The sequence below is a fragment of the Mercenaria mercenaria genome, chromosome 3, assembly GCF_021730395.1.
Source record: "Mercenaria mercenaria strain notata chromosome 3, MADL_Memer_1, whole genome shotgun sequence".
In the NCBI taxonomy this organism is placed as follows: domain Eukaryota; kingdom Metazoa; phylum Mollusca; class Bivalvia; order Venerida; family Veneridae; genus Mercenaria; species Mercenaria mercenaria.
Genome location: NC_069363.1, coordinates 75701707 through 75717930, shown reverse-complemented (window position 1 = coordinate 75717930; position 16224 = coordinate 75701707). Strand labels below are relative to the sequence as shown.

The 16224-nt window shown below is 36.1% G+C and overlaps 3 protein-coding genes across 3 annotated transcripts; 2 read left to right on the top strand and 1 right to left on the bottom strand.

The window, feature by feature from the left end:
* The first annotated feature begins 4369 nt into the window (after positions 1-4369).
* On the top strand, positions 4370-6709 carry LOC123524350 (uncharacterized). Its single transcript, XM_045302495.2, has 2 exons — positions 4370-4691; positions 5194-6709. Exon 2 carries the CDS (start codon positions 5331-5333, stop codon positions 6687-6689), a length of 1359 nt encoding a protein of 452 aa, XP_045158430.1. The 5' UTR covers positions 4370-4691; positions 5194-5330; the 3' UTR covers positions 6690-6709.
* Positions 6710-6855: 146 nt separating this feature from the next.
* LOC123524351 (uncharacterized) lies at positions 6856-9519 on the bottom strand. The gene has a single exon (XM_045302496.2). The coding sequence runs from the start codon at positions 8964-8966 to the stop codon at positions 7713-7715; it is 1254 nt and encodes a 417-aa protein (XP_045158431.2). The 5' UTR covers positions 8967-9519; the 3' UTR covers positions 6856-7712.
* Positions 9520-11675: 2156 nt separating this feature from the next.
* Positions 11676-15333, top strand: LOC123523424 (pancreatic triacylglycerol lipase-like). The gene is made up of 7 exons (XM_045301105.2): positions 11676-11822; positions 12057-12175; positions 12865-13047; positions 13288-13519; positions 13804-13920; positions 14273-14395; positions 15027-15333. The coding sequence occupies exons 1-7, from the start codon at positions 11771-11773 to the stop codon at positions 15263-15265; spliced, it is 1065 nt and encodes a 354-aa protein (XP_045157040.2). The 5' UTR covers positions 11676-11770; the 3' UTR covers positions 15266-15333.
* Positions 15334-16224: the final 891 nt, after the last annotated feature.

Here is a 16224-nt window from a genome sequence, read left to right as displayed (position 1 = left end):
ATTAAAAAAAACAAAAAAAGACACACAAAAACAAACAAACAACAACAACCCCCCCCTCCAAAAAAACAAAACAAAAACAAAAAGAAAAAAAAAAAAACAAGAAGAAGAACCTGTATGCCAACCTTGCATACATTTAAATGATGTATGGTTTATATGTGGATCTTGCAAAAATAAGGTCGCAAATAAAAAACAAACAAACCCGTTACGGATTAGGTGTTCTAAGATTGAACACCACTAAATCCTACTATTCTTTAAACTTACTTGGTGATGTTATTTAGACATTATTAGAATATCGGATTTTCAGATAATAATATACTCATCAAGAACTGTATTTCTACTATTGAAAACAAAAAAAAAAAGAAAAAAGAAAACAAAAACAAAACGAAAAGAAGTTGTCTGTTTAAATTGCTTGTAACTTTAAATATATATAGTCGTCAACTCCGACCCGTATGGTTAATAACCAACAAAATTGCTCATTTTGCTCATTAACATCCACTATAAAATTATGGAGTGTACGATCTTCCATATAAATCGCAACCTGATACTGTAGATATTGTAAACGGAAGAAAAAGGTTCAGTTTGATAAAAGTCTCTTCTTCGTTTTTTTCTACATCAATCACCAACCAGAACGCACTAAACATTACCTGGTTTTTGTTGTAATTGTTTTTGAAATTATCGTTATGTTTAAATTTCATGCATGACTTCTACATCCGCATTTTGACTGGTTTTTTATAAATGCGTCTACCTATACATTGCGAATGTGTCAGGTTTTATCAAATAATTATTGATATATCTTTCTTACACCAAAGTAAACATTTTCTAGGAAACGTAAACAACATCTACTTTTTTTTTTTTGCAACTGCGTAAATTGCTTTGGTATTTCGGTATCCTGATCTGAATGTAGATTGATAGTTTGTTCAATTGCACATCGATATGGACGTTCAATGTTATACTTCAAGCGCAAGCTTTTTATTTTAATTGAGAGCTTGGTTGACTGAAGCATTTTTGTTTTCCCTTTGCATGCTTGAATACCAATGTTTTACTTGGGGCCTCTATGGCCGAGTGTTTAAGGTCGCTAACTTTGAATCGCTTGCACCTCACCGAAGTGAGTTCGGGCGTTGAATTCATCATGAGGAAACCACCCAGATGGCTAACGGAAGGCCGTTGGTTCTACCCGGGTGCCCGCCCGTGAAAAAATAATGGAAGGAGGAGCACATGGGGAAAAAACTAAATGGAATGTTGTCAATAGAACTAGCTTTTATCGATAAAATAGTTTCTTTGTAAACAATATATAATTTAGAATAAAGAAAACATTTTCCGTTCCTGGGCGGTGCCAATTTAACAGTGTTCTTTTTGTCACCGCTGTTTGTTTTTGTACGTGTGTGCATGTGTGCGTCTGTGTTTCTATTTAAGGCGGGCCTATTTGGTGATGTGTGGCTCTGGCTGTATTTGCCGTGCCTTATCCTTGCAAGGAATCTACCCTTACCTTATTTAATTGTACGCACAGTCGTACCAGCCTATGTCCCAGGTACGCCCCCTGGAAATTATGGCAACACGTTGCTGATTGTAGTTGTAACGTCATGTCTGACATATTTCCCGCTTTATTTAACATCGGCAGAGACTAGCTCCTAGACTATGATATATCTTTTTACATTTTTATGACTGAATGTAGTGAACTGTGTTAGTCTATATCCTATGTCCAATGTCATGATAATTTTAACATCATTCCTCTGTGAAAATCCCTAAAATAGACTGGCATTTGTCTCTATGGAATTGAATTCGACAAAAATGGGAAAAATGTAGAAATATATTTATTATTAGGCTAGTGGCTAGTCTACATCTGGCACTGCAGATAAACAAGAAATATGACTTTTGGTTAGATGCACATTTCCTGCCTGCTTGTGCATGTATAGGAGGGCATTTTCTCGAAAACATTCATCTATTTTCAGAATTTCATAAAATAACATTTTCATTTTATCATTATTGTGATTTTATTTCATTATATCTTCCAACAGAAACAGAAACTAAATTTGAATTAATGTAAATTTATTCAATAGGAATAAAAACGTAGTTATTTTCACCAGGGGGTTTGTACGGAAGAGCACTAGTGCCAGGTGTATGTTATTTATTTACTCGAAATTTCGAGTTACTAACTCGAAATTTTGAGTTACTAACTACAATAGATTACGTTGATGTATAAGACCTGGCCAAGAGCTGGTACCTGGACTGATCTTAATTCTGAGGAGAGGTCATAAAAGGTGACCGGGAAGTATTCAAACTTAAAATATTTCACTATTTTGACCATATCTGGAAGCTTTTCGACCTAGTTCGAGCCCTACCACGAACGTACTATACATGTAACTGAAGGTCTGGATACAGTTTGAAATCTGGAGTAGCTCCAAAGACTATGGTAGGTCATACATTGATGTATGGTAGTATATGTTCAAGTCCCTATATGTTGGGTACAATAGATGCATGTATAGATAGATGTAGACTAAGATAGATGGTTCCACTTCGAAGAGTCAAAAGTCGTCCATTACATTTTTGGTCTTTGACAGACGGACAGACGTTCAAATTTTGCGGACAAAAGAGAAAGACAGTAATTCGAAATTTCGAGTTACGTAACACGAAATTTCGACTTAATAACTCGAAATTTCGTGTTACGTAACTCGAAATTTCGACTTATTAACGTAATAAAATAACCGCATCTGACATTAATGCTCTTCCGTATTTGACAGACGGACAAACGTTCAAATTTTGCGGATAAAAGGGCAAGATAGTAACTCGAAATTTCTTGTTATTAACTCGAAATTTCGAGTTACGTAATTTACGAGTTAATAAAAAAAAAACGCATCTGTCACTAATGCCCTTCCATATGTGAGGAACCATGGAAAATAGAGCGAAATCTAAAACGGTGATAATGTCTTAAGCTACATATTCTACAAACACTCAAGTGTCTAATTTTGACATTCCAGACATTTAATTTAACAAATATGCAGGATATCTCACACCTTAGAACTGAGATATCTCATAGAGAAAACAGCGATAAAGTCAGAGGATTCCAAATGATGGGATCTACTTTCAATTTCATTTTCTTGGACATAATCCAATAAGGGAGATAATTTGAAACTCATCAAAGTCCCTCATTATTTATTTTAAAGAATTGATAGCGATCTTGTACAAAATTCTGTCTGGCAGTTTTTTAAATTATAGACGTCTTTACGCTAATTTTCAGGTAAAACTCGACGTTAGTTTTAAGTGTTTTGCGTTCAGAAATCGTTTGCCTCCGATGTGATCAGCCTGCATGTCCGTGCAGACTGATCTTGGTCTGCACTGTTCGCTATTCAGTCAGTAAATTGTCAATGAACACACCTTCGAATAATAAAATTAATGGTACTGCCCATATTGAATGATGGACCAGTCCATTTTAGAAATGTAATTAGCAGGCTAAAGGTTAAAGACCAAACCCCGACAAGTTTGTAATCTATTTATAGTCCTTCACTCGCAATCAAAATACAAAAAGTTTACGGGAATATTTTTTTATACATTGTAAGCCTAAGGTGATCAGTCGGATTGATGTCATACTAACAAATACATTTGAGCCGTGCCATGGGAAAACCAACATAGTGGGTATGCGACCAGCATGGATCCAGACCAGCCTGCGCATCCGCGCAGTCTGGCCAGGATCCATGCTGTTCGCTAACAGTTTCTCCAATTCCAATAGGCTGTAAAAGCGAACAGCATGGAGCCTGACCAGACTGCGCGGATGCTCATCGCAAAGCCACTATGTTGGTTTTCTCATGGCACGGCTCATTTTATTACTTATTTTTGAGTGTTACACCGCTCTTGTTTAAATGTTAATACTGACTAGATTCTGTATTTGACCAACGTTTTTATTAATGTTATTGTTTCTTGTGCAAAGCCCAGTTAAGAACATTTGCATAGCCTACATGGTATAAAGCAATGATAAGAATATCAGAACGTTTTTCTTTTATTGAACGGTCATAGATTTTGCATTTTTGTAGTGAAAGTGATAGGTACAACAGTAATTCAGCAGAAATATGATGCTCCCTGTTGTTTATATTGGATGCGCAACTACGCGGTGTATGACAAATTGTATAATAACACAACTAGGCTACTTCATACATTGTTAAAAAAGATTTATCGTATTTAAATTACGGACAATGGAGTGACAATACACAATTGATGAGATATAGTACTAGTTCTACATACCTTACATTCAAAATTTAGCATTAACTCAAGCGTCCCGCTTACGTGACTACCTAATTAAACCAACGTACTGACAAAGCCAGCCGCTTGAAAAATAATTATACTCTAGTAAGTAATGTTGAGTTGAACGTACATTCTATAGACACGTGTTTCATACCGCATTTGTAATTTTATATTTAATGTCACTTCTCGTTGACAAGTGACAGGCTACATGAATAACTAGCTGCACAGTCAAAATATAGACAATAGTTTTTGTAAGGATATAACTAAACAACATAGTATAATGGTTTTATGATGCATGTTGCGTGTATACGGACGCCTGAGGCATTATTTTGTTGTAATTCAGTATACAGGATTTATCAGTGGTGAACCTTTCAGTTTAAGATTTAATTAAGAAGTTCTGTACAAAATGGTTATGCATTATGCATATGATTTATTGTGAGAAACTCCGGATACAATAGGTAAGTCATTCTCTTAGGGCACGCAGACGCATGTTTTTCTCGTTTAATCTTTCATAACTTCTTCAGTCGAGGCCTGCATGTTATTAGAGAAATTACTTAACATTGAAACAAATCATTATTTTTCCTAGTATAATTCGTTTAGTTTTTTTTTAGATTTAACAACATCTTTCGAGAGTATTTCATTTGGAATATCGGTTTACACATATATAGTTCAACGAAAACCTTCAAATTCTCTTTTTAACACCATCATAGAAATGTTACATGTCCGGTAGAACTTGCCTTAAAGGGCATCAGTATTAAGACGCCACTTACCTGATTCAACCAGTCATCAAAATTTTGAAATTCATATGGATCTTATTTTAACTTGTCTCACACAACCACCTGCATTCAGCAGCCATATTGTGTCGCTCCCTTGACTGGCTGCTATGTACAGTTCTGACCATAGTTTCGGTCTTAAATGCCAGTGTTTGCTATGAAATGAAAACCATTTATTATTTTACAGGTCAGCTGCACCGAAAGTGGACAAGCGAGTGGTATGAATGTAAAAAGGACACGTGCCAGTCGCCATGTTTTGGCACTGCATTATGTTTGAAAGTTTGTGACGAAAACTTCGTTCAGAAATTCATCATTTCCATGTAAATGACGACAATAGACATGTTTAGAAGAGGCTTCATGCTGATACCAGGTTGGCTTAACCGGCACAGACCCTCAGGTACGGTTACAGCGTTTATGACATTCTTCATTGTTTGTTATATTGTCATCGTCAAACTCGATTCAACAGACCGTGTAGAAACAACTAGCGAAGATGCGCACGCATCACAACATCCGGTTACGAAAGTGTTGAGAACACACGTAAACATCATTCCACCAAAGATCATAGAAGAATTTGCTAAAGATAACGCCGTAACCAAGGCAAACTATGATTACTATGACGATGTTGTTAATACTACAGAGAAAACGAAAGAAATCACAACTGGTATACTTATAGAAAGTGATAATGAAAGAATGATGAAAGAACATTTGGAAGATAATGAAAGTGTTATAGAAGACAACTGGCAAAACTATCTAGATAAAAATAATAGCGCATCAAAAGAACTTAATGTGAACGCAAAGTTAACTGGAAATGTTGCTAAAAATAGAAATGTTCTTCCTATAAGTAACCATCGTCATACGAGTGATCGCTTAGCACATTTACCAAAGTATGTGAAAATATTTGACCCTTTGAAAGAAAGTGCAAAACTGAGAAATTCAATAAGTTCAAACCAATGCTTATTATTAAAAACCATGCATGGAAATGCACCTATTTGTATTCATGACCCAGAATATGATGAAGTTATTTCCGGTAGCATTTCCAACACCGGAACTTGGGAACCAAATTACCTGTATTCGGTTGGTTCCGTGCTCAAATTAAATAATGAAATTGAATTCCTAGATCTCGGGTGTAACATTGGCGTTTATACAATCTTAGCTGCTCATCTCGGACATAGAGTGGTGGCACTTGACCCAAACAGGGCCAACCTTCGATTGTTAACAAAATCGTTAAGTCTAGGAGGTCTAAGGGACAAGGTAACGTTAATATGGAACGCCATTTCAGACGTTCGTGAAAATGTCACTTTGACAGATATTATTGGTAACATTGGAGCTACGTTCGTTGAGCCTGGTCACGTAGAAGATACTGATGATGAACATAAAGCATTTTCAATAACATTAGATGATCTCATACCACGTTTCGCAGGGAAGAACGTGTTTATCAAGATCGACGTTGAAACGTATGAACTTAGAACGCTTCAAGGGGGAGAGAATTTTTTTAAAGAAGTGGAAGTAGAATATATTTTGATGGAATGGATCTATCATAGAAAACATGAGACAGGAAAAGATATTATAGAGTTTATGTCAAAGTACGGTCTGTTTCCACATGTAAATGCTCATCATAACACAAAACTGGAACCGGAAAATTATCATTCATGGCCTGGAAATGTGTTATGGATAAAATACTAATAAAACAAAAAAGTAATTAATTTCATACTCGTTCATAATAACCTCATCACAGCCGAAGCCTCAATCAAGATTAACTGTGATTGGTCCTTTGTCAGTTCACCATAATAGATCTAGTCATTTTACCATTCTACAAGCGTCTCAATTTTGGTGTATTTTTAAACAATGTAGCACAGTTACATGTCTGACTTCTAAAGCAAAGTAGTTCTCTATTTCTCTATAAATATTTTTGCCTTTTAACATATCTAGAAGTGGCTCTCTTACGAGGTTTAGGTCAAATTGAATTAAAATTTGTTTCCACGTGTCAAGAACTCGTGGTAGTGGACGATTCGATAAACTGAACTTGACACATGATTTACGTCATAAGACTTGTTATAGGCACTTATTCTAAAAAGTCTGTTAATTTAACAAACAGTGATTTTGTCTTTGAATAAAAACATTGTTTGGAGTTCAGAATCAGAGGAATTATATCACGAGGGTGCAGTCCAAGTAATGTAATAATACGGCAAACAACGATTTTATCCCAAGGAAAAATGACCTATTTGCGATATATTATTTTGCTTCTAACATGATATCAAGCATAATTATCTACATCTTCTTACGACATCCATCAAATATTTGCCTATTTTATGTTTTTTTCTTTTTTCAAGTCTCCACAATGACGTAATAAATGTGACGCACAAAATGTGATGCTGTTGCATATAACACACAGTTCCAGACTTCTTTTTCGAGTCGTGTTTGAATAATATATAGATGAATTCAGCATGTGAATAAAGTTTGTTTGATGGTCACGTCACGTCCTTTAAATGCTTGAAATCAACGAAATATTGCTGTGGCCGTTCTTCAAGTAATGCATAAAATAAAAATAGGAAATCATTTGATGTGAACATCGAAATCCATCTCAGATTTAAACATAATGCAAGATGTAACTCTTTTGCTTAGGCTCTATTTGGACAAATAGTTTTCACAGAGTTACGTGGTTCCTTAATTTTGCTGCACGCTATTCAAATCTGTTCTTATTTCTAATCACTTTGACTTTGTTTTATGATCTAGCTTGTAAACACGGATAGCTCCAGAAGATAGTCCCACCCACAGGAAACCCTCCGAATCACATGCAATGGCACACGGGTATTTATTCCCATCATGCTTTGTAAACAGGAAGTGATGAAAGTTTCCATGTTTGTCTAGCACGTGGACGGTATTATTACGCACGTCAGCAATGTAAATAAATCCTTCTTTGTCGCAACATATGTCTTTTGGTTCAAAAGGATGATCTAGCACTTTGTCTTGTATTCCATAATAACGTTTCTTTTCCTCTCCATCCGGGGAAAGTATGATAAGGTGTTCTTTTGATGTCTCGTGATCTAAAACACAAATATCTCCATTGACGTTAACCTCGATTTTAGATGGTTTAACAAAGGTGGCTATCCCTTTGACTTTGATTTCCCATAAGGCCTCACCAGACTGACCAAAACGGAGAACGGATGGGGTTCTACGGGGTCGTGGACCTTTCTTCTGAGATTTTTGAATAGGAGTTGTTGTTACAAGAATTTCATTTCTACTGGTGCTACAAAATCCACCGATTTCTAGCTCGAATGTTAAAAATGTTGTCATTTTGCCAGAAGGTGCCATTTTGAATATACTCCTAGAAAATTGCGGTGTTACAAGGAATGTTCTATCTTGTCGCAAGCACATCATGCTTACTTTTTCACTTATAGTCTTTGATTCCTTTTTGTGTCCGTTTCTGTGGTAAAGATGTAGAATTTTATCATTATACCTAGAAATCCAGCACTGTCCTGCGCGTGTAGCCATAATGCACAAAATAGCCCCCGTTCCTTCCACGTTGAATTTGTACGCCTCTCTTTGAAGTTGTCTGGATCTTGGGGTAAGATGTATTGATGAGTATGTCAAATTTGTCACTGTTTCACTTGGTGCAGACTCTTCGTCAGAACTTTCATCAACACGAAAAGTGCCCCTTGCGAGCGTGCGTTCTCGATAAAACGCACGTGATAAATTGCTCTCAGTGGAAGCGTCAGACTCGGAGTCGCTGGAGTCGTCTGGCATTACGTAACTGGTCCGGAAAGATGATGCAGATGCATCAGAAGTTATCTCCCTTCGTTGCTGAGGTGTCGGATAAGACGGAAGTACTCGAAAACTATGGAGGTTGCTTCGATTGGAAGCTCGAAAGTTACTATTCTTAGATTCTCCAGTTTTGACCGGCTCCGTGGAATGACCATAAAAAGTGGTTGAAGCCTGCGAACGCCTAGTTTGTAACGGCATATCGTTTAGAATATATCACTTCAAATCATATCCATCAGTTTTATTTTCCACATTTAAAAGTCTAATAGTTTTATTTTCCACAGTAAATAGTATCAAATATCCTTTTTTCCGCTGTGCAGAGGTCGTGAATTATTTCTAAACGAAAGTTAAATTAATCATATCAGCGATCTATGGAGTTAAATATGATTATTTTATGCCATATAATATTTGAACAGGAACTCAAAAATTAATGCCACATAAATGGATTAATCTTTAATCTTTACTGACCTTTTATCCGGAGTTAGATAATCAGTCTTTAAAACTCCGACTTAGGTCACTGATATAATATCGGCAATGTGCAAATAATTCTTTATGAATGAAAAACCTACTTCTCTCATTAATCAAATAAATAGCTAGTTACAGCCGCTCCCATTAAGGGCAAATGAAATAGACAGCGTTTTTGTAAGTGGATACATTGGAACAAGAAACGTGTCATAAAATATTCAATAAGACTTCACATGTGTTTCATTAAACTTTTAAATGAAGTATTTCAGAAGAAAAGGGAGAGTATTGATTAAGCAAATGATGAAATGTTAAATTTAGTTCCATTATCCTGAAAATAAACTGAACACTATCCATTTGTTGGGCGAAAGCGTTTTCTTTAAAAGATTCGAAAAAAAAATCACATTTTGCACAATTTAATGGGAACAGAAAATTTTAAAACAGTGATTTGTTAGTTAGGTTATTTTTAATAATCATAAACAGAAGCATTTCTTGTTTTTTTAAACGTATCATGTCCTTTGTAATAAGTGATTCCGTTGGCGGAGATAACTTTTTTCCCGGTCCATCTCTACGAAAGGATTCTCGTTATAAAACAACGAAAAAGACTGAGTGGTCGTTTTACATTGCTTTCTGTGCAAGCATCTGCAAATGTATTGACAAGTTCAGAAACAGCAGTTGCAATATATAAACCCAAAGGCACTTTTTCTAAATAAAAATTTTCGTTTGCGTTACATCTGCTCAATGGTATACCAGTATATATACATCATTTATTTCAGTCTCGGTTATAACAAACAGACGGCTGATACTGTAAGCTTGGAGCAAGCTGGACACCTAGATTCACAGATCTACTTCTGAAACTGACATCAGCCGGCATTTCATCATCTTTTACGTGGTTTTATCGGCGAGAGCCAACTTATTACCGACTGATGTCCAAAACTCGGACGCAAGACATCACGTGGGGAGCGGGTGAAGATAGATGTTCCGGGAGGACAGACATGATGAGCAGACAACTGATGGACCTCGATGCGATGGATTTGGGTCGACCATAACGTTAGACATCAAGAATGGCACAACTCATAAGTTAGCAGAAGACGAGGAGATACATCAAAAGTCGATAAAGTTGTTAATACCATGAGATGTAAAAGACAACACCATTACTCAGCTCCACCTCAGACATCAACTTTACACAACGTAATCAACTTAGAGACTTCAACTTAGTGATTACAATGTTAGTAGGCATAACAACTTATTGAACGCTCGCCCATATGATTTACCCGGTGGCGAAGGTGAAGAAATCTACTTCATCATCATCATCATGAATCGTACCAATTTCCGATTCCTATTTCATAATGCCAGGCCCAAGGCAGGTAGGCAATTGAAATCCATTATTGAACTACCTGGCGGCTCGCCAACAAGTCTTTCTTCAGTAACAGTGCCGCCTTTGAAATGGATCGACTCTTCGATCTCCCGATTTTGGGTCAGACGCCTTATCTGTTAGGTCGCCGCAGCTACATAAATCGAAGTATTTAGAAATATGTTATAGAAAAAACAAAGGTCCCCCAATTAATAAAGTTTCAAAGTGTTTCATTGCCATTATTCATTAACACATGTTACATATTTTACAAACATATATAGTTTAAACATAGTTTTTTTTCAAACATATTTTGCCGTGTTCAGTTAACAAATAACAAATTACAACAAATAAAATGCATGCATAAGGATCAGAACGTTATGTTTAATTTGTTGAAAAGACGGCAATATGTACACAACACATGCATGTGCATATTTTAATCTTTTTCGATATCGATTTCATATAACGTTTGCTCTACCTATAAAGGCATGAAGATAGTTCTAGCTGATATGTAGCATACACGAATAGTCATCTTTATATGTGCCTTCATCCTGTATTTTGTAAAGCAAAGTGCGATACTCGTGTGAATCTAAAAAGATCATGACTGCGAAGACACGATTCCAGCACACATTCACAATTCGCGTTTCAGCAATCAGATACATTATCGAAACATAGCCTCGACCGAATGTTTACGTACTTAGCGACAAGGATTCTGCTTTGGATATGCAGACCCAGTCAGCTGCCATCTGTATAGTCAGATCATGACCGCACTGTTCGCATTCAGTCAGTATACTTTTTAGTAGCACCCCTTTTATAGTTTATGGATTGGTCCAAATTGAAAGATGACGATTTCATATAGAAATTTATCAGGATGAGGATAAGAGTGATGAACTAATAGGATTGTAACACATACTTCTAACAATTGCAAAGTCAAAATGTAAAATCTTAAAAATAATAAACTTTTAGTAGTAATTGAGAACAAAGTGTTCAACACAGCTATTCGCAATATCTACAAGGCAAAAGAAGAGAAAATCAAATACAGACATATTTTCAGTACCTATGATAGTCCTTAAACTATTTCTTATTCAACGTTTTTGAAAATAGACAGATAAGAGGCCAAATAACCTTGACTATCTTCGTACATGTAGATAAGATTTAGTTGTTCCATTGTCTTTGAAACACAACGTGTAATATGACTTTGGCGGCTTTGTTGGTTGTTGTTGCCCTGGGTTCTTATGCCAACGGTAAGTTATCAGTGATTGTTTAGTCGAGTTGATCTCCGTAATTACGTAACGCTTATACTTGAATAGTATTTTGAAAAAGATAAATACAATGCACAGAAAACGAATGCCAGTCAAAAAAGCCTTGTCTAATAGCTTGTGCATATAGAACTTACCAAACTGACTTTTGCGTGGAACTAAGTGGTGAAAATAAAAAATGTATATGGAACATATTTTCGAAACAAGATATTTTTTTAGGATTCCTGTGGGGATCAAAGGAAGTTTGTTTCCATAGCGACGGTATCGGCTGCTTCAGCAATGCACGACCATATAACAACGCTAAAGGGTACTTACCCGAGTCGCCACAACATATACAGGTATTTCAGAGGAGATCTTTAAGAATTATTTGTTGTTTTTGTCTGATGCTGCTCGCAAGTCATCAGTCAAACGAGCTGCCCCCGATCTTTCAGGCCTCTTGAAATTGTTTTGGTTATTAACCAGCATACCATTCAATAACAGTAATGTATACTATTTTTCTGACTTCTGGGTATGAATGGCAAAAAATTACAAGCGTATTATTTTCACACCATAAATACTTCACAAACAAATGCTTTTTATGTGTAATTAACAAATTGTATGTCAGAATGATTATTAGGTTTATCCGTGGCCCACAAAGGAACTGTATGTGATCAGTATGGTACATGATGGCGATGCATTAGCCATACTTATCATAGCGATCCCACGTACTTTCCGGTCACTTACATACCCAATGATTGATTTGTTTCAACAACCACTAAATTAGCCTAAAATGACATGAAAATCTTCTAACTCTCCATGTAGGGGGTAACAAGGTGACCACATTTTCACAAATAGAGTATCATGAAATAAAAGCTTGATCACATCTACAAGCTACTTGAGAGCATTTCACAAACATAACTACATGAAAATGGAAAGCTAATTTAACACAATATGCATGTAGAATTTTGCAGTGTTTCAGACATAAACTAATTTTTCGTTATTTTATAATCCATGTCCATCTTATTTTGAAGGATCAAACTTATTTTAGGTTGAGTTTCTGTTATATACGAGGAGCAACCGACATACTCCCCAGATTGTAACGAAACAAGCATCGTCCATCCACAGTTCTCATTATAGTGGAACCAAGAAGACAAAGTTCATTATTCATGGCTACCAAGATGATGGTCGAGGACCATGGCTCGGTAAAATGGCATCAGCTATACTCACTAAGGTATTCGCTAAATGTTATCAAGTTTTATTCCCGCGGTTGTCAAGGAGTAAAATAAAAGCTCCATTTTGATAACAGAAATGACTTTTTCTCATTGCCAGAATTTTTAAGAGTAACAGTACAATTTTGACCTTCTATCAAACTTTCTTTTGCTGTTATTATAAATTTTAAATGTGAAAATAAACAAATATTTCCGTTTCTGTTATGCATATATAAATATAAAATTGAATAGTATTTTAATAGGAAGACGCCAACGTGTTTGCAGTCAACTGGGCCAAAGGAGCCGACAATATAAACTACATACAGGCTGCAGCCAACACGCGCGTTGTTGGTGCGCTTATTGCACAGTTTATTACGTCTCTCCATACCGCTGCGCATGCTCCGTACAAAAACTTCCATCTGATTGGCCATAGTCTAGGATCGCACATTTCCGGTTACGCCGGGGAGAGAATACATGGACTCGGTCGCATTACTGGTAAATATGTTTTATTTTCAGCCATGTTTTGTTTTTGGAATCATAGAATGACTTTTGGATGTTTCAATTTGAAAATTATACAACCGTTTCCGTTAATAGTTAAAACTAATGTGGTTTCCGCTAAATAACGATCGTTGTTTGAGAAGTCAGAACTTTACTTGTAGGTGTTCGTAATTATCTTAATAAAGATTTTGACAAAGCGTACAAACTATTTTTGAACCCAGTTTTTAAATCAGACGCGGAAAAAAATAATAAAATTTCACCAATACCATTTTTCTACAAAGGACTTGACCCCGCCGGACCATTGTTTGAGAAGCAAGATGCCAAAGTGCGGCTAGACCCGAGTGATGCCCTGTTTGTTGATGCAATACACACTGATGGAGATTCTCTACTGGAATTAGGTAACTCGTTAAGTATCATTAATAATAGATAAAATGTAGGTATAACTTCAGCCAATTTTAGAAAAAAAGTTAAACGATTCTTAACTGGCATCGAACCACCAGCTTGTTGCTACAATGTCACTCATTGTGCCTAGTGTTATTGCGTGTTATAGTAGGTACCTAAAAACAAGTAAAGACGTAGTGTTATAACATCCTCATACCATCAGAGAACATTTGTTTGTTGTGACCCTCCATGGACCAATATTAGTTTTCCGTGCTGTAATGTTTTTGGCGTTTTGCTCACTTTAATTTCAGAGTGACCAGTGCAATTACCTAGTATATCTCTATGTATATTTGCAATACTGTCGTATAGGTTTTGGGCTAGAGAAGGCTATTGGCCATGCAGACTACTACCCCAATGGAGGAGAGAAACAGCCTGGCTGTACACATGAAGTTGGAAAACATCTGTTTAGTTTGATCACAGGAAAAATTGAAGGTATGGCCATTTTCCATAACTGCACTAGATTATTATTTATTACTTTTATTATTGTTTTAACCCTTTTTGGACACGACTGGTTTTGCCTTTGCGACCAGTGTAGATCATGATCAGCCTGCACATCCGTGAAGTCTGGTCATGATCTGCACTGTTCGCAATTCAGTCAGTATCTTTTTAGTAAGCACCCCTTTCGGTAAATGGTGCTGTCAAAATTGAAAGACAGACGAGTTCATTATAGAAATTTAGCCGGGTAAGGGTTAAGTCGATTTTAATAATATGTATGATAGTAATGCAAACAAATGCAGACATCACAAGTTGTTGCCCAGTGTATTCGGCTGTAAACTCTTTCATATCAAACATAGTAAGAAATGGAAAGCATTTCCAGTTTATGCACGTGTTGATCAGGAATTGAAAACAGTTTAAATATCTCATTAAATCTAAGAAGTAATTGCTTGTGAGTACTTCTGAAAACATCAAAAAGTACTGACGAGTTCTTTTTTGTTCCCAGCAAGCTGACATTTGTTACAGAATTTTTGACTACATTTCAATACAAGTCAGCCATAACAATACAGAAATAAATTGATTTGTTTTTCTATTTTAGCTCTAACGTTCGTATTTTCTGTTTTAACAGGATTTACTGACAGAGTTGCTTGTAGTCACATGCGAGTGTTAGACCTGTTTACAGAGTCTATAAACTCAAATTGCCATTTCCGGTCATTTCCATGTGCGAGCAAGAGTGATTTTAATGGCGGAAGATGCACTTCCTGTGGGCATGGTTGTGCTAATATGGGCTACAACGCGGACCAAGGGCATCCGCATGGTACATTTTACCTCACAACAAGGGCAACTTCTCACTTCTGCGAACAATAGCGTTGTATTAAGCTTTTGCCTGTTATTAAAACGTCTAAATTGAACCAATTAAATCAAACTAAGTTGTTGTTTATAGTTACTTCAAATGTTATTTAAGCAGTCGGCAAATGAAAAGATGCGAACAGTCTTTTACTGCGAAAGAAAGAATGATTTATACTATTTTAACTTGTAAATGTTTAGATCTTGTCCTGATTTTCAATAATATGAACCTAAATTTAATTTATTTAGTGTATTCCTATTTATGAAATTTTTGCCCTTGATTTGGACAAGTTATAGTCCTGCGGTATACCTCATACAGTATATGCCCTCTGAGGTAGATTAGTACGTACAAGGTATCTTGATATAAACATAAACCACATTTACGAAGATATTATACGGTCTGAACGTGTATTATTATGTTTCTGTTACATGTCTCCAAACATCGTTTTATAACATGAAGTATTTCGTGTCCTTCTAACATCACCAGCTATCAAACAACTTAATTTGCTTGGCTAAGTTGGCATAAGGTAGATTTGCTGCAGAGTGTCTTGTCCAATATCAAAAGGTCTAATGTCAATTTGCTACTTTGTGAAATATCAAAAGGTTTCTGCCATCTAGCTGGCTAATGGAAGGATAATGGTTCTGCCCAGGTGCCCGCCCTTGAAGGAATAATGACGGTGTGGCACTTGGGGTCTTCCTCCACCGTCAAAGCTGGGAAGCCGCCATATGACCTATAATTGTGTCGGTTCGACGTTCAATCTAATTAAAACAAAAAAGTTATTTTACCAATTTGCTGCCTTGTCCAAAGTCAGAGTTGTCCTTTCAATTTTCTGCCTTGATCAATGTCAAGGGTAGGTTATCAGTTTGCTCTAGAGTATTTTTTTCCTAATGTCAAAACGTCTATTGTCAATTTGCTCAAGAGTGTTTTTCCCAATGTCTAAACGTCTATTGTCAATTTGCTCAAAGAGTGCATTGCCTAA

Coding starts and splice junctions, on each gene's coding strand:
- LOC123523424 (XM_045301105.2), top strand. CDS start 11,771: ATGACTTTGGCGGCTTTGTTGGTTGTTGTTGCCCTGGGTTCTTATGCC. Junction 12,176..12,864: donor AGTCGCCACAACATATACAG/GTATTTCAGAGG, acceptor AACTTATTTTAG/GTTGAGTTTCTGTTATATAC. Junction 13,921..14,272: donor AGATTCTCTACTGGAATTAG/GTAACTCGTTAA, acceptor ACTGTCGTATAG/GTTTTGGGCTAGAGAAGGCT.
- LOC123524350 (XM_045302495.2), top strand. CDS start 5,331: ATGACGACAATAGACATGTTTAGAAGAGGCTTCATGCTGATACCAGGT.
- LOC123524351 (XM_045302496.2), bottom strand. CDS start 8,966: ATGCCGTTACAAACTAGGCGTTCGCAGGCTTCAACCACTTTTTATGGT.